We start from the raw sequence: 17730 nt of genomic DNA, 5'->3' as shown, positions 1-17730 counted from the left end.
CCACCCCCTCCCTGGGCAGCCCATTCCAACGTCCTGAGCACCCTCTCTGGAAAGAATTCCTTCCTAATATCCAACCTAAACCATTCCTGGCAGAGCTGAAGCCCATGGGCCTCTTGTCTTGGAAGAAGATCCCGACCCCCCCCCCGGCTCCAACCTCCTTTCCATCCCACTTCCCATGGATATTCCCCACAGGACACGTTCTCCAGTGCCAGGGGGACACAAGGCCCCTCAAGTGACTCAGAGACCCCTAATAGGGTTCTGTGTCCCCCTCCCACTGCCCTTTCTTGGGTGAGGACCCCACATCCCAGCACCCCAGGGTGAGCCCCAGAGATGGGGGTGCTGAGCTTGGTGCTGTGTCCAGGTTGGGGACAGTGAGAGGGGAACAACTCTGCCACTTACTTGAACCTCCCATCGTTCTCCTGGGTGTGCAGCCCGATCCACCAGTGCTGCTCCTGTCCCCTGGAGAACTGCAGACCCGAGGGGACACATCAGGCTTGACAGATATGGGGACTGTCCTTGGGGACCATCACCGTCACCCCGGGCATGGGGAACAGGCAGCTTGCACTGCAGTGATCCCCAACCCCCACTGATCCCCAACCCCACTGATCCCCAACCCCACCAGCACTGCCACCACCACACCAGACCCACCACAGACACCCAGATTGGGTTGGAAGGGACCTTCAAGCCCACCCAGTGCCACCCTGCCAGGGGCAGGGACACCTCCCACCAGCCCTGGGTGCTCCAAGCTCCATCCAACCTGGATCATCCAGCCCTCCATCCACCTTGAACCCTCCAGCCAAGATGGAGGGAGCAGCCTGAGGAGGGAGTGGAGCCCCATTGGCACCCAGGAAAGTCCCTCCCTGTCCCCCCCCTGGTACCTTTTTCAGGTTCTGGCCCAAGAAGTGCAGCTCAGCCTCGCTGTGCACTGACACCAGCTCTGCCTGGACCCCCAACCACAGATGCGCTGAGCTGGACCCAGGTCCAAGTGGTCCCTCAGAGAACCTGTACTCAGCCTCCTGGTACTTCACCCATTCTTTGCTGCCTGAATGGGTGTAAAGAACAGTGGGACAGTGTCACCAACACCCATCACCCCATCCCTTGGCCCCCCCAGGGTTGGGCTGCTTTGCTTTTGCCCTCCTTGGGTCAGCATCCGAGCCAAGGGGGGCTGATCCTGCCTGGTCCCTGCAGCAGTGCTGGGCAGGGAGGGTTCAGTGGGATGTGTGGGATGCTCTCCATCCCATCACCCTAACACAGGGTCCATCCTCCTCTGGGTCACACTGAGGGATGTCCCACAGGGACCACCCTGGGGTGGCAGATCGCCTGGGAAGCACCAGAACACTCATGGCCAACACACCTTCAGCTAAGATGTCTGGTTCCTTCACATCAGCACCTGGAGAAGAGGGCAAGAAGAGACCTTCAGCAGGATGTGGGGCTGGGATGCTCCTGCTGCTCCTTGCCTGCAAACCCCTCCAAGGCTGAGATGCCCTCCTGGATCCCCTTGGGGATGGAGAGCACCTCCCCCAGCCTCAGAACGAGGCCTCATCCTCCCATCAAAGAGCAACCATTGGAGGGAGGTGACCAAGAGTCACTCCCTCAGCTTGCAGGCAGATTTATTGGAACTGAAGGGTCTGGGGGTGCTTCAGGGGGGGCACGCTTTGGGCCAGTTTGCAGATCCAGTCCTGTTGGGCTTCACACTGCATGGGCATCCACTGCAGGGAGGCGAGGTCCAGCACGGCGCAGGTCCGGATGTCATCGTCATCGTAGTTACTGCGGTCAAAGTTGTGTAGAAAAACTGGGGGGGGTTGAGAGAGACAGGGGGTGTTGGGCAACTTCCACCAGCACCAGGTTGGATTCACCCTCACACATATCCCCTGCACCCTAAAGTCCCCAAAAATCCCCCAAAATTTGGGGTTGTGGTAGAAAAACTAGGAGGGGGGTCGAGAGAAACAGAGGGTGTTGGGCACTTCCACCAGCACCAGATTCACCCCCCTCACACACATCCCCTGCACCCCAAAATCCCCCCAAATTTGGTGTAGTTACTGCAGTCAAAGTGTGGTTAGAAAAACTGGGGGGGTATTGAGAGAGACAGGGGGTGTTGGGCACTTCCACCAGCACCAGATTGGATTCACCCCTCACACACATCCCCTGCACCCCAAAGTCCCCAAAAATCCCCCAAAATTTGGGTTGTGGTAGAAAAACTGTGTGTGGGGGGGTCGAGAGAAACAGAGGGTGTTGGGCACTTCCACCAGCACCAGATTCACCCCCTCACACACATCCCCTGCACCCCAAAATCCCCCCAATTTGGGGTAGTTACTGCAGTCAAAGTTGTGGTAGAAAAACGGGGGGGGGGGATGAGAGAGACAGGGGGTGTTGGGCCACTTCCACCAGCACCAGATTCACCCCCTCACACACATCCCCTGCACCCCAAAATCCCCCCAGAATGCCCCCCAAATTTGGGGTTGTGGTAGAAAAACTGGGGGGGGGGGGGTTCGAGAGAGACAGGGGGTGTTGGGCATTTCCACCAGCACCAGATTCTCCCCTCACACACATCCCCTGCACCCCAAAACCCCCCCAAAATCCCCCAAAATTTGGGGTTGTGGTAGAAAAACTGTGGGAGGGGGGTCGAGAGAGACAGGGGGGTGTTGGGCACTTCCACAGCACCAGATTCACCCCCTCACACACATCACCTGCACCCCAAAATCCCCCCAAATTTGGGGGTAGTTACTGCAGTCAAAGTTGTGGTAGAAAAACTGGGGGGGGGGTTGAGAAAGACAGGGGGTGTTGGGCACTTCCACCAGCACCAGGTTGGATTCACCCCTCACACATATCCCTGCACCCTAAAGTCCCCAAAAATCCCCCAAAATTTGGGGTTGTGGTAGAAAAACTGGGAGGGGGGGTCAAGAGAAACAGGGGGTGTTGGGCACTTCCACCAGCACCAGATTGGATTCACCCCCTCACACACATCCCCTGCACCCCAAAATCCCCCAAATTTGGGGTAGTTACTGCAGTCAAAGTTGTGGTAGAAAAACTGGGGGGGGGATTGAGAGAGACAGGGGGTGTTGGGCACTTCCACCAGCACCAGATTCACCCCCTCACACACATCCCCTGCACCCCAAAATCCCCTAAAATCCCCCAAAATTTGGGGTTGTGGTAGAAAAACTGGGAGGGGGGTCGAGAGAAACAGGGGGTGTTGGGCACTTCCACCAGCACCAGATTGGATTCACCCCTCACACACATCCCCTGCACCCCAAAACCCCCCCAAAATCCCCCAAAATTTGGGGTTGTGGTAGAAAAACTGTGGGGGGGGGGGGGGGGTCGAGAGAGACGGGGGTGTTGGGCACTTCCACCAGCACCAGATTCACCCCCCAGCCCCCACATCCCCTGCACCCCAAAATCCCCCAAAATTTGGGGTTGTGGTAGAAAAACTGTGTGTGGGGGGGTCGAGAGAGACAGGGGGTGTTGGGCACTTCCACCAGCACCAGATTCACCCCTCACACACATCCCCTGCACCCCAAAGTCCCCAGGGGTGCCCTATGACCCCAAGCCCCTGGACTCACCCCCAGCCCATCACTCCACTTCCAGCTCCTGTCCCCCGCCGGGTCCCGCCGGTTCAGGCCGATCCAGAACCAGTGCTGCTCGTGGAGTTCTGGCTCCAACTCCCTGTGGGGAGCCAGGGTGAGCACACACACACCTCCCCCCCCTATATACACTTATTTAGAATTAATCCCAGACCGGATTTGGGTTGGAAGGGACCTTAAAGCCCACCCAGTGCCACCCCTGCCATGGGCAGGGACACCTCCCACCAGCCCAGGGTGCTCCAAGCCCCATCCAACCTTCAGCACTGCCAGGGATGGGGCAGCCACAGCTTCTGGGGGCACCCTGGGGCTCAGCACCCTCACCCCATGGAATTTCTTCACTGTCCATATACATCTAGATGCACAATTTGGAGTTTTTTAGTTCTCAGAGCCCACTCTCCCCACGCCACCCCAAGGCAAGAGCTGGGGTAACAGGCGTGCAGGCTGAAGCACTTTGAAATCCAAGCCCTGTCCCCAAATTCCACCAAATTCCCTGCGTTCACCACACGATTATTCACCAAATTCCCTGCATTCACCACACGATTATTCACCAAATTCCCTGCATCACACCAAATTCCCTGCATTCCCTCTCAGCTGCAGCCCCACTGAGTAACCAACCCACTTTCCTTAGAGGTGCAGAGCCACGTCCACACCCACTCCCACGAGTCCCAGAGCATGGGGACAAGGGGGAGCTGGAGTGTGCCCAGTGGGACACCCAGAGATGCCATCAGCCCCTCACCCAAAAATCTTGTTGAGGGTGTTGGCGACGAAATGCTCCTCCTCATAGCTGCCCAGGCTGAGCAGCTGAGCCCCCAGCTCCCGGCAAAACCCCTGGGCTGCAATCCAGGTCTTCTTCTCCTGCACTTTCTCAAAGTTGAACACCTACAGAAGGAGGAACCAGCAGTGGAAAGGGCTCAGCACCAGGAGAGGAGCAGAGCACCCTCCCCACCCCACAGCTACCAGCACCCCAGGGCTGGTACCCCAGCCCCATGAAATCCGGGATGCCCTTTGCAAGCACCAAACCATCCTCCTTCCCCTCTTCACCCCCAAGGGAGGGACATGCACCCCCAGAATGGTCAGGATAAGCCCTCCCAAGGTCCCCTCACCTTGTAGCAGTGACGGAGCTTGGAGTCAGAGCTCCATCCCAGGGGACAAGTGGCAGAGAGGCTGGGGGTGGGGTAGGGACCGGGCAGCTCGGGGTTGACGGGGGTGCCCAGGTTCTGCCTGCAGATGTACTTGGCCTTGAAAGTGCTGCAGTTCTTCACCTCCCACAGCCCCACGGAGCTGCCAGTGGCCAGGGCCACGCAGCCACCTTTGTTGTAACCTGGAGCACTCACGGGAGAGGGGAGGATGGAAGCCTTAGGGTTGGACTGTGCCAGCAGCACGCAGCACGCGGACAGGGGACATCCCCATCCCAACCCTGGCTCACCCCCCTTACCGGGCTGGTCACGGTTCCAGTGGGTGTACATGACCTCATCACCACTCAGCCAGTGGAAAGCCCCTGTCCCGTTGATGTCCTGAAGTGCTGTCCAAAAATATTCCCCATCCCAGCCGTAGATGAGGCTGCTGACATAGGCCTGCTCGAACCTGGAGGAGCAGGTGATGCTCTGAGACACGGAGCAGCCCACCAGATGGTGCAGCCCTCCCAAGAAAAGCCACTCAGGTCACCCCCACCCCCTGTAGGCTCTCGTTTTGGGATGAAGCCACCAGCACTGACCTGTTGGTGATGGTGACCAAGGTGGAGCTGTAGTCAGAGCAGGTCTTGCGAGCCTCACCGTAGGGGACACGATCCTCACCCAGCCAGAAGCAGGAGGGGCTGTGCCACTTCCAGCCCTGGGGACAGGGGACACAGAATCATAGAATTTTCAGGGTTGGAAGGCACTTTTAAGATCATCCAGGTCCCGTGGGCAGGGACACCTCCCACTTGATCACCCCATCCAGCCTGGCCTTAAAATCTTCCAGGGATGGGGTTTCCAGCACCTCTCTGGGCAACCTGTGCCAGTATTTCACCCCCTTCATGGTGAAGAACTTCCAATCATCTCATCTAAATCTCCCCTCCTCTAGTTTGAATAATAAAAATAATGTCTAGTTTGACATCTACCACCTCTCACCCCAACCCTTCCCAGAAGAATGGGGGATGAGCACAACATCCCCCATCCCTCACCACCACCTCCACCTTTCTCCTGGGAGGTCTCCCACCCCTTGACCCCACTCAGCTTTGGGCTCCAAGAAGCCCCCAGCCCCAGAGGACATCCCTGCAAGAAAAAAACCACCCAGGCATCTTCAAAGCCTTGAAAGAGCTCCCTGCCAACATCCAACCCTGGCTGGATTGGATGGTGCAGACGTGTGTTTTGTCCCAATTTCTCCCCCTGGCCTCACGTGAGGGGCTCAGCACCCCCAGGATGCTCTGGGCACCCAGCAGCCCCTGGACACAGCAGCTCTGGGCTCTCTGAAATGGTTTTGGGGAGAAGTTCCCTGGGATCTCCAAAGCCCTGAGCATCACAGAGCTGTGGAGCAGCTCCTCCTGCCCCAGCTCCCCCTCACCTTTCTGCACCCATGGTCATCCTCCTCCTTCTCCTGGCTCACCCGACCAGGTTTTTTGCAGATGGATGGCAGGGTCTGGTTGCAGGGGCTGTCATTCCACCTCCCTTCCTGCACAGGGTGAATAAGAGCAGAATTCCTCAGGATTCCTCAGCTCATCCAACCCCCAGGGTGGCTCCAGGGACTTTTCATCCCTCCAGCGGGATGCTGGGCTGGCTTTCTCCCATCCCAACAGCTGGGATGAGATGTGTACAACCCCAGCTCCCTGAGCTATCCCTTCCCTGGCCAGGAGGTGCAGGATGAGGCCCTGGCTCTCACCGGTCCCCAGATGGTCACACAATCCTCCAGGCTGTCACGGAAATTGTTGGGCTCAAAGGGATGCCAGTAGGTGAACCTCACAGGTGTCCCATCCGACCACTCAAAATTCATCTGCAGCTTGAGGTCATTCAGGCCAATCCAGAGCTCCTCCACATCTGCCAAGAGAGGAACAGGGGGGGTGAAATTCCCTCTGTTCAGCTGAAACCTCCCTGGGACAGCAGCTCCTCTGATGGGACCACAAAGCATCTGCCCAAACCCTGATGTAGGGTTCAGCCTCCAAGCCCAAGCTGTGCCAGCAGGCAGGAGAGGGCAGGGCAGGTCCTGCCCACAAGGATGGACCCCCCCGAGGTGAAAACACAGGGAAATTTGCCAGCAGCTTTCCCAGGGAGGTGCTGGGAGCAGCAGAATGGGCCAAGTCCAGCGAGCGATTGGTTTTCAACCATTCCTTCCCAGCCCATCCCAGTCTGGGCCATGGCCCCAGCCTTCCTCCACCCTCCTCCAGCTCCTGCATCCCCCAGCATCAACCCTCTCCAGCCCCTCCTTGGGTCCCAGACTCAGGGATGAGCTGTGGGGAGCATGGATTGTGTTGGGAACAGCCAAACCCCCCCAAGGGTGACCCTAAGGGGAGGTGGCACAGGCAGGGGCTGGAGAATGGTGGCACAGGTGCCCCCCTGGACCACACCTGGGCTGAAACTTCTCCCCAGGTAGCATCCCAGCTCTGACACATCCCAACCTGGGAAGCTCCAACTTAATGGGAAAGAGAAACCTGGGCCACTGCAAGCAGGACTTTGCCCTTCACTTGACCTCCTGTCCTGGGCAGATTCAGCAGTGGGAGGTGCAGCCTCTTCCAGCAAGTCCAGCTGGACTTGTTTTCCCCTCTTTTTCTCCACAAACCAGCTGGGATTAGTGCCATTCCCAGCTGCAGCTGAGGATTTTCCCTTCCCAGCCCAGCAGGCTCCTGGGAGCAGCTTTCCCATTAGCTGGATGGAGGATGCACCTGGAGCATCAGCTCCTCCAAGCACCACTGCACCTCCCAGCCCCAAACCTCTGCTCCCTTCATGGCAAGAGATGTGCACAGAGGGGACCTTTCCAGAGTGCCCAGGATGGGATGGGAAGGTGCTGTGGGCACAGCAGGCTCCCCCTTACCTTGTTTGATTTGTTTGGTGACAAATTCCAGCTCGGAGAGGGTGTGGATGCTGACCAGGTCCCCCCCACTCCTCAGACAGGTTTTTTTTGCCTCCTGCCAACTCTTCTTCTCTCCCACCAGGCGGTAGCAGTTGGACTGGAAGGGCTGCCAGCTGGGCTCACAATCCACCTTCACCTCTGCCCACGAGTCTGGCAGGACACAAAGCAGCCTGAAAGCTCCTGACCCCCTCTCCAACCCCCTCCCTGGTAGGGATCAGAGGCCCACAGGGTGCTCAGGACATGAAGACAAAGCAAGGAGGGGAAACCTGCAGCCAAAACGTGCAAGGGAGAGGTGTGGGTGGCTTTGGAGCTTCAGGGATGAACCAAAATGCCTTTTTTTTTAATTTTGCAGAGGGGTGATGGTAGAGCAGAGACCACCCCATCCCCTGGGGACCACAAGGGTCCCTCAGCTCCTCTGGATTCCTCTCACTGCCCAACCCACCACTGCACTGAGCATTCAGAGGGGGATGCTCCACTTTTCCCAGATCCAGGGCACAGAGCAGCACAGTGGGGACACCAAAAACCATCTCCAGGAGCTGCTCTTGGACAACACCCCCTGACCCTGCTCGGTTGGGAGCACAGCCAGCCAGAATTTGGGAATGAATACCCCTTCCTGGGGCTTGTCCCCAGCTCACCTGTCAGGAAGGGGTCAGTGGTGGCATTGGGTTTCTTCTTGCAGACGTAGGGCAGGGCGATGCCACAGTCCCTGTTCTGCCACCCCCCTGAAGACTCAGTCCTGATCACCCCACAGTTCTCCTCACTGGGGTTGTCTGGTTGGTCTGGGAGGAAGAAAAAGGGAGGGGGACATTGCTGAGGAGGTGGTGGGGCTGGGGCAGAGCCCCCAGGGCTGGGCAGGTAGGGAGGGGACCACGCAAAGGCTGTGGGTGGCAGGGTCCCCCCTTCAGTGCCACTGAAAAATCTGTTTGGTTGGGGTTTTTTTGGATGATGGAGAAGGCACCAGGATTATCCATGGTGCCTCCGTGCTGAAGGCACCTGGAGCAGCACTGCTTTACCTAGAAATATTAGATGGCAGCTTGGGAGGGTGATGGTACCAGACCTGGAGTTGTCCCCAGAGCTCCTCCTGGGCTGTCACTGTCCCCCCATGAATGCCCCAAATCTTCTCCTGGGCTGTCACTGTCCCCATAAGTGCCCCAAATCTCCTCCTGGGCTGTCACTGCCCCCGTGAATGCCCCAAATCTCCTCCTGGGCTGTCACTGTCCCCCCATGAGTGCCTTTGGGTGGTGGCACTGGCCCTCACAACAGCTCCTTCTGCCCTCCTCAGCCCCCCAGGGACAGAAAGGGTTGGGGACCACTCCTCAGCCAGACTCCAGCCCCGAGCTGGGGTCCAAACAAGGGTGCTCAAGCCAGGTTATCCATAGGGTTTGCCAAGTGACAATTCCAGCACTCTGTCCCCAAACCTCCAGCTCCTCGGGCTGCTCCATCTCCAGGCAGTGAGGACACAGCCCGTGCCACCTCCCCTGCCACGGTGCCACCTCCGATGGCCACAGAATCTTCTCCCCAACCCCACCCTAAGACCTTGGGCTCACCACTCTCCCAGTTGAGGTACTTGAGGGGGGAGTTGTCTGACCACTGCCATCCTCCGTTGATGTCCAGGTCGTTGAGCCCAATCCAGAGGGTGGAGCTGTACCCAGTCAGCAACCCTGGGACCAACACACCCAAAGGGTCAATCCCCCTGTCCCCAAACCCCAACCCCAAGCTGTCACCACCCCCAAACCAACCAGCTGGGCCAGGCAGAGCAACCTGGCACTTGGGACAGCCACGGGGCCACCAGGTTTAGCCCAGGTGAGGGGGACAGGGATGCTGCCACCACCTCACCATTGATGTAGGTCTGCTCGTGGATCTCGGTGATGCTGAGCAGGTTGGCTCCTTGCTGCTCACAACTATTCCAGGCCTCCCTCCAGGAGAGTGTGGACTGGAAGTTGAACTGGTAGCAGCTGTTGGTGAGGTGGTCCTTGTCCCAGAAGGTCTCACAGTCATTGCCTGCAGGGATGAGCAGGCTCAGCACCCAACCCAGCCCCATCCTCAGCTCCAACACCCTCCCCAGACCACAACCAAGGAGGAGCAGTGGGGCTGCTGTGGCAGGGAAGGAAGGAAAAATTCTCATGGGAGGAAGGATGAGGAAAGAGAAGGAAAGAGAACCAGGGGGGCTCTGCTTTTCCTTGGGGGACACATCCTCAGCACACTTACTCTTTATGGGGCAGAAGCCCCATCTCTCATCCTTGCCATAGTCCTGGGTGGTGGCACACCAGAGGTGACCGTCCTCCCGCCCCGTGCTGGTGCACTCGTGGAACCACTGGTTGTCATACTTGAAGGGGATGGTGCAGGGCTTCCCGTGGGAATTGCCCTGGATGGTGTAAATCTCTGTGGAAAAGGAGGAGCCTGTGCTTGAGGTTGCATCTACAGGGGGAGGGAAATTCTGGAAGGGAGTTTGGGGTGAGGGGGTGTGGAGCTCACAGGGTGCCTGGAGGTTTGCCCACTCCCCATCACCCTGGTCCCTGCTTTTGGTGATGGGCAGCTTTTTGTTGGGGCAAGAAGTGGCTGCCTGAGCCCCCAGGGTGGTTTTTTTAGCACCCTAAGTGCCTGGATGTTTGCCCGCTCCCCATCACCCTGACCCCACTTGGGTACCTGAAGGTTTGCCCATTCCCCATCACCCTCACCCCACCTGGGTGCCTGGAGGTTTGCCCATTCCCCATCACCCTAACCCCTGCTTTTGGTGATGGGCAGCTTTTTGTTGGGGCAAGAAGTGGCTGCCTGAGGCTTTGGGGTAGTTTTTTAGCACCCCAGGTGCCTGAAGGTTTGCCTTTTCCCCATCACCCTCACCCCCCCTGGGTCCCTGGAGGTTTGCCCACTCCCCATCACCCTGACCCCAACTGGGTGCCTGAAGATTTGCCCATTCCCCATCACCCTGACCCCAACTGGGTGCCTGAAGATTTGCCCATTCCCCATCACCCTCACCCCACCTGGGTGCCTTAAGGTTTGCCCACTCCCCATCACCCTAACCCCTGCTTTTGGTGATGGGCAGCTTTTTGTTGGGGCAAGAAGTGGCTGCCTGAGCCTCCAGGGTGGTTTTTTAGCACCCTGGGTCCCTGGAGGTTTGCCCACTCCCCATCACCCTCACCCCACCTGGGTCCCTGGAGGTTTGCCCACTCCCCATCACCCTGACCCCACTTGGGTACCTGAAGGCTGCCCATTCCCCATCACCCTGACCCCAACTGGGTGCCTGGAGGTTTGCCCATTCCCCATCACCCTCACCCCACCTGGGTCCCATCCTGCTCCTCCACATCCTCAAGCTCCCATCCCAGCGTTGGTTTGGGACGGGACCACCACCCAAGGGGACCTTACCGGAGTAGGGCACGGAGCAGAGGTCCTCCTCGGTGCCATAAGTCCTCCACTGGGATCCCCGTGCCTGATCCCCTCTTTCCGAGGTGGAATTCCCTGGCTGGGCACCCAAATGTTGGGAAAGCTGCTCCCCCAGCCCCCGGCAGCTCCAGCGCATGTTGATGGATTCACGGTCACACTCGTAGGTGGCCAAGGGATGTGTCCCCCCCGTGCCATTGGCCCCGTGCCAAGACACCCCCAAGCACTGCATGGCCCCCACGTTGAAGAGCCGGTTCCGAGAGACCCATTTCCACTGTTGGGCCGGGATGCTGGAATTGCAGACCTTGGATAACCTCACCAGGGAGTCCTTGGTCTCCAGGCAGCCCTGAGCGCCCGCGTTGTAGATGAGGAAAACTTTGGAGTCTGGGGGGAAAGGAAAAAAAAAGAAAGTAAAAAGAGGAAAGGATTAAAGCAAAGGTGAAGCCCTCAGGACCCAGAGATGTTGGAGAGAGCCCAGAGGAGGTCCTGGAGCTGCTGGAAAAGCAGGTTGAAAGTTGAGGGTGTTCAGGCTGGAGAAGAGAAAACTCCAATGGGGAGACCTCAGAGCAGCTTCCAGTGCCTGAAGGGGCTCCAGGAAAGCTGGGGAGGGATTTGGGATGAAGGGCTTGGAGGGATGGGATGAGGGGGAAGGGTTTCCAGCTGCAAGAGGGGAGATGGGAGGGAGAAATTCTTTGGGGTGAGGGTGCTGAGCCCCTGGGTGCCCCCAGAAGCTGTGGCTGCCCCATCCCTGGAAGTGCTGAAGGTTGGATGGGGCTTGGAGCACCCTGGGCTGGGGGAGGGGTCCCTGCCCATGGCAGGGGTGGCACTGGGTGGGCTTTAAGGTCAGAGAATCCCAGAATGTTTAGGTTGGAAGAGACCTCCAAGCTTATCCAACCCAACCTTTGACCAACACCCCAGGCAACCATTAAACCAGGTCCTAAAGGTCCCTCCAACCCCAACCAGTCTGGGATTCTGATTCCTCAGGCTTCCCCTGATCCCTGTCCTCAGGGTGTTGGGCTCCAGACAGGGTGACAGGGATGGGTGTAGCACCCAGAGCCAGCTGAAGCCTTGTGACATCCCCATGAAACCCCAAAAAGTGGCTTTAAGGCACAAGAACCATCCAGAACCCAGTTCCCAGCTGCTCCCCGAAGCAGCATCACAGCACCAGAGGAACCCAGGCCAAGGGCTCCAGCTGGAGAAAACCAGCTCAGGGAAGTGGAGGCAGCATCCATCATTTTAATGGGCATTTGGGGAGCTGTTAAAAAACAAACAAACAAACAAAAAAAACCAACCCAAAAATTCAGAGCAAACAAGAACTTGGAGGGAAAGTCTCCCATCCCATGAGCAGGATGCCACAGCCCCAAAAATCAAACCAGCACATCAGGACCTTCCAAAATCCCAGCCAAAATCCCAGCACCTTCCAAAATCCAAAATCCAGGGTGCTGGGAGCAGGGCAAGAGAAGAGGTGCCAGGAGATCAAGTTCTGGCACAGCTGCTGAGGGGAAAAGTTCTGATCCCAAACCCAGCTCCGTGCAGGTCCCAGGTCCCACTGCCAACCCTACAATTCCCCACCCCAGCATCACCCAGGGCTCCACCAGCCCCTCAATCCATCCCTAAACCTGTAGACACCAGTAAACCCAGGACCTTGGACTGGGAGCTGATGGATCATTTTTAAAAGGTGTTTTTTTTTTTTTAAGTGCAAGTTTCTAACCTAAAAAACCACCCCGGGGGCTCCAGGCAGCCACTTCTTGCCCCAACAAAAAGCTGCCCATCAACAAAACCACTTTTATTGCTATTTTTTTTTTTTTTTTCTTAAAAGCAAGCCTTTTTTTTTTTTTTTTCCACCAGAAGTCAGAGCAAACTCTTAGGCCCTGCTATATTTAGCTTGGGTTTGCTTTGGTTTTTTGCCACTGGATGAATTTTTGGGGGCTGAAAAGGTTTTCATTTCCTATTCCCCCCCCTCCTCAAACCTCACCCTGCCCCAGCTGTGTTGTTACAGCAGCTCCAGAATGTTCAAGCAACAAACAGCTCAGCTCCCTGGACCTTCCTGATTTGTTGCTGAAAGGAAAAAAAGAACTGGAGGGAGGAGAAAACCCCCCTACCCCATCTCATTTCAGAGCTTCAGCCCTGCCACAGCTCCAGAAAAAAAAAAAATGATGGAAAAATGCTCATTTTCCAGCTGTGATGATGTCAGTGGTGACCTCAAATAAACAAAAGTGAAGCCCATGTGGTGACCACCAGGGAGCACGTGCAAAAGGAACAGGTGATGACTGGGAAAAGGGACATGGAATTTCTCAGAAAATATATATATATATTTTTTTTTTTTTTTACACTTCTGGCAAGTGGGAAAGCAAAGCAAAAAAATCCAAGGGGGACAATTTTAGAGGGGGACAAACAAAAGTGAAGCCCACGTGGTGACCACCAGGGAGCACGTGCAAGAGGAGCAGGTGATGACTGGGAAAAGGGACATGGAATTCCTCAGAAAATATTTTTTTTTTTTTTTCCACTTCTGGCCAGTGGGAAAGCAAAGCAAAAAAATCCAAGGGGGACAATTTTACCTGGGGACAATTTTAGAGGGGGACAATTTTTAGTTCCTGAAGTTGGGGCTGATGTTCCCCGAACTGGAGCTGCCTCCATCCTGACCTGGACACCAGGAAACCACCTCAACCCCCACCAAACCCAGCACCATCCATGGCACCACCCAGCCCAGCACCCCCCTCATCCCCCCTACAGCCAGGGGTGCTGCAAACCCCCCTCCCCCCAGCACTGGGGGACACTGGGAGGTCTTTAAAAATTTCTGCAGCATCAGTGCCACGACCTGATGGACCCAAGCACCCAGCAGGATGAAGCCTCTTTGGCTCACAGGGGCCTCCAGGAGCCAAATATTTTGGTTCTAAGAGCAGAAGTTGCTCCACCATGGCCATAGGGGTCAGGACCCCCTGCTCTGCTTATCCACTAAGCCAGCCTTGCAAAAAAAAAAAAACAAAAAAAACCAAAAAACCATGAATAGTGTTGGAAAAAATCCCAGGAGCTGGGGTCAGGGTGCTCAGCATCACTTTGGAGCCAAGGGACAGGGTGTGAGGGTGATGCTCAGCAGCAGCCAGGCAGGGATCTGCTGCTCAGAGGAAGTTGTCCAGACTGGATGGGGCAGCCCTAGGGCTGGAAAAGCACAAAATATCATTTTCATCTAAAAAGAGAAGAGCTGGAGGTAGGAAATTATAGGCTAAGGGTTTTGGGGCTGCCCCCGCAGCTCAGCCCATGGCTCCCGTGCCCAAAGCAGGCAGAGAAGGGCACAAAATGGGCTCCCTGAGTCCCTGCAGAGCCCTGGGGGAATAGGAAGGGTTCAAAACCAACTCAGCCCTTGCACCACCACCCCCCAAACCCCTCCTGGGGCTCCCAACTTCTCCCTTTGCAAAAATCTCTGCCCATCAATGGTGGGAGCTGCTCCTGGAGAGGATGGAGCTGGAGAAGGGAGAGGGGGACACACAAATTCCATCTCAACACACCTCAGCAAAGGGATGCACTGTGCTCCCCCCCAAAATATGCTTTTATTTCCCTTCTTCCCAGGGAATTCAGGGCTGCCATCACCCCAGGACATCACTTGCTCACTGAAAGGAGCTTTCAGCAGCCCTGGCCCCAGCACCACTGAAGGACTTCAACACCTCCAGAGGACAAGGCTTCCCAGGGAAAGACCACCAAGCTTTTTTTTCATGGTGTTCCTGCCAAATCCAGGCTCTTCCTGACCATGTCCCAGCTCCCACTTGCAGAGGAACCTCCCAAAAACGTGGCCAGGAGCACCCTGGGGGTCAGTCCCCTCCTTGAAGGTTTCCCTGCTGCAGACAAGGATGGGATTTGTTCTCAACCATCCAGCAAGAGCAGCAAATCCCCAGATGGTTCTGGTTGGAAAAGACCTTGAAGATCAGCAGCTCCAAGTGTCAGCCCAGCTCCAGCAGCTCTAGGGTTAAACCAAGTCCTTCAGGCACCACATCTCCAAGGCTTTAAAAATCTTTAGTTTCTTTTAACAGCCAACCTAAAATCCTCAATACAACAGCAAACTGGGCTCTGCCAGGGCACCCAGGAGGTCCTGAGGAGCTCTTGCAAGGACATCAAACCTTCTGACCACCCCCTGCCCTTGGAGCTGGGAGCCCAAGGAAAAGTTTTACCCTCACATCCTGCACCAAAAAACCTCACAGGGCACAGAAAAAAAGCCTCCTTCCAACCTCAGCCTCCTGCTCTCACCTGCAAGCAAACAAGACGCAGCCACCCCAAATTCCCTGCCCCAAACTGTGGGTTTTCAGCCCATTTTTGCTGCCCAAGAGTGAGCAGCAGCTCCAAAACCCTGCTGGGAGAAGAGCTGTGGGAAGCAGAAGCTCATTCCCAACAAACAGGGTGGGATGCACCAGGCTGGGGGGGGAAAAGCAAAATCAACCCCCCCTGGGATAAAAAAACAGCAGAAAAAGGAGCAGAAAGTGTTGTTTGTTGACTGCAGGAGGGCTCAGCTTGCACAGCCCTGCAGGAAAGGAGGGAAATACAGGGATGGGGTCCAAAAACTCACCCTCTGGTGATGTTTTGGGGTGCAGAAGCCCAGGGCTGCACCCCAGCCCTGCAGCAGCTACACTGATGGATGCTGCAGGGCCACAGAAAAGTCCCTGGCTCCACCCTAAATATCCCTCTGGGGGAAAATCCCCCCTTCCCAGAACATTCCCAGCAAAGCCCAGTGTCACCACTGCTGCCACCCTGGCACGGGTGATGCCATCCCCAAGGTCTCAGCATGGAGAAGAGCAAAACCACGGTTGTTGCCATGAAAAGCAGCACATTTGGGCCCCAGGAAGGAGCTTGTGGGTCCCTCCAAAGGCTGGGAAAGGGAAGGAGCATCCAGGAAAGCTGATGGGAGCTCCTGGACAGCAGAGCTGGAGCATCCCGGGTGCCACCACCTCCAGAACAGTCCCAGCCCATGGGAAGGGCATCACTGCCACATTTCCCCCCCCACCACCCCACCTTGAGCTGCTTTTCAGCATCTTTAAACTCTATGCAACCCCTTAAAGAGGAACTTCAGATTAAAAAAAAAAAAAAATAAGAGGGAAGGAGAAGCTGACAGTGCCCCAGGGCACATTGTGAGCTCCTGGCATCACTCCTGCCAGCTCCAACCCCATGGCAGACACCAACCCCCCAACTCTGCTGCTCCTAAATGAGAGATTTGCATCAAATTCACCACCCTCTAGCAGGCTCAGCCTGGCCCAGAACATCCCCAGGACTCAGCTGGGGCCAAACTCAGCTGCAAGCAGCTCTGGGTGCTCCAAGCCAAGCAGCAGAATAAAAGAGGGAGGTTGTTGCTTTGTTTTGTGTTTTAAAAATAAACTTCAGGGAATAAGGAGATGTGTTACAGGGAAGGAAGTGAAGCTCCCAATGGCCTGGCAGAGGGGATGAAGCAGCAGGAGCTGAGAAACTCCTCTTGGCTTGCCCAGCAGCCTGGAGAGAAGCTGCTGTTTGCACGGGGGGAGCTGCAGGAGATGAGCTCCTTACTTGGCTGTGACCAGGAAGGCAACCAAGCTACCAGCCTGCAGACTCCCTGCAACCTCACCAAGGTTTTGGATGGGCTCCAGGTACCACATTGCAGCCATTAAACAGCCCATTCTCCTCCCACCCTGCCTGGGATGCAGACAAATAAAAGTTTCCAAGGAAGATGCTGCCCCCCAGGCTGCTCAAGTGACCACGGCAGGGAGCCAGGAGCCCAAATGTCCCCCCCTCCCAACCCCAGCAAAGGGTGGAAGGATGGAAATTCTCCCCAGATTTCCTCTAGAGCCTCTCTGGGCTCCACCATATCACCCAGAGGTGGGAAATCCATCGTTTGCCAACTCCTTGAGGATGCAGGGAGAGGAAGGCAAAGGCATCCACAGGGCTCCAGCAAGGGATGGACCCACTGAGAGCACAGCAGGGGTGACAAAGGACACAGCTGCCACCAGGCAGATGATTCCCCCCAGGACACAGTGGGCAGGCTCTCTGGGAATGTCCTGTCCTGTCCCACACTCATCATCTCAGCCACACAACCCTGGCACTGGAGGCCTCAGCCCCTTCCCAGGGGAACCACCCCAAATTTTTCCACCCTGAAGCATCAGCCACCAGCAGCACGGAGCCTCCAGCCAGGGAATCCATGGCCACATCCAGGGATATCCAGCCCTGACCACAGGCACAGGTTTAGCACAGGTGGCCAAAACTACTGAAAAGACTCCCCCCCTCAAAAAAAAGACAAGAAAAAAGATCCAAAGATATTTTTTTTCTCCTTTGTTTCTCCTGATTAGGAACACCCTGAGTGATGCCTCAGGATGGGGCATTCCCCATCTCCCCAAGACCACACACAACCTGCAAGGATCAGCCCAAGGAGTCCCTCAGCTTCTGTTTTTTTTTTTTTTTTTTTTAATTAAAATTAAATGTTTTGCTCACTTGTGCTCTTTGCTTCCCTTGCACTCACGGGCAAGACCTGGTAAATGGGGCTGTTCCCTGCAGAGCCCAAAGTTTCTGAATTCAGGTGGAGGAAAGGGCTGGATCTCCCCATTCCCAGCCTCAGCACCATCCTGCAACCCTGCTGTTTTCCCAGGAAAATCCCATTTACATCCCTGCTCTGACAACACAAGGAGCAGCATGGGATGAGCTCTCATTGGGATGGGGATGGAGGGAGCCCCCTGCAAACACCCAAATCTTTGCTCCAGGGCTAAAGAAGACTCCCAAGAATTTG

At 56.3% G+C, this 17730-nt stretch overlaps 1 protein-coding gene across 1 annotated transcript in view; it reads right to left on the bottom strand.

Annotated features, from left to right (window-relative positions):
• MRC2 (mannose receptor C-type 2) overlaps positions 1-17730 on the bottom strand; it is a 32270-nt gene that overhangs the window by 9881 nt on the left and 4659 nt on the right. Inside the window, 18 exon segments of the mRNA XM_071728501.1 lie at positions 400-467; positions 879-1042; positions 1355-1390; positions 1655-1784; positions 3020-3028; positions 3558-3660; positions 4315-4457; positions 4682-4899; positions 5014-5162; positions 5293-5408; positions 6120-6227; positions 6435-6589; positions 7581-7769; positions 8255-8398; positions 9167-9280; positions 9456-9620; positions 9828-10001; positions 10983-11381. Coding sequence (XP_071584602.1) covers positions 400-467; positions 879-1042; positions 1355-1390; positions 1655-1784; positions 3020-3028; positions 3558-3660; positions 4315-4457; positions 4682-4899; positions 5014-5162; positions 5293-5408; positions 6120-6227; positions 6435-6589; positions 7581-7769; positions 8255-8398; positions 9167-9280; positions 9456-9620; positions 9828-10001; positions 10983-11381 — 2584 coding nt within the window.

This window comes from Heliangelus exortis, chromosome 29 (assembly GCF_036169615.1).
Source record: "Heliangelus exortis chromosome 29, bHelExo1.hap1, whole genome shotgun sequence".
Taxonomy (NCBI): domain Eukaryota; kingdom Metazoa; phylum Chordata; class Aves; order Apodiformes; family Trochilidae; genus Heliangelus; species Heliangelus exortis.
The sequence above is the reverse complement of the archived record's forward strand: the minus strand, read 5'-3'. Positions and strand labels throughout refer to the sequence as shown.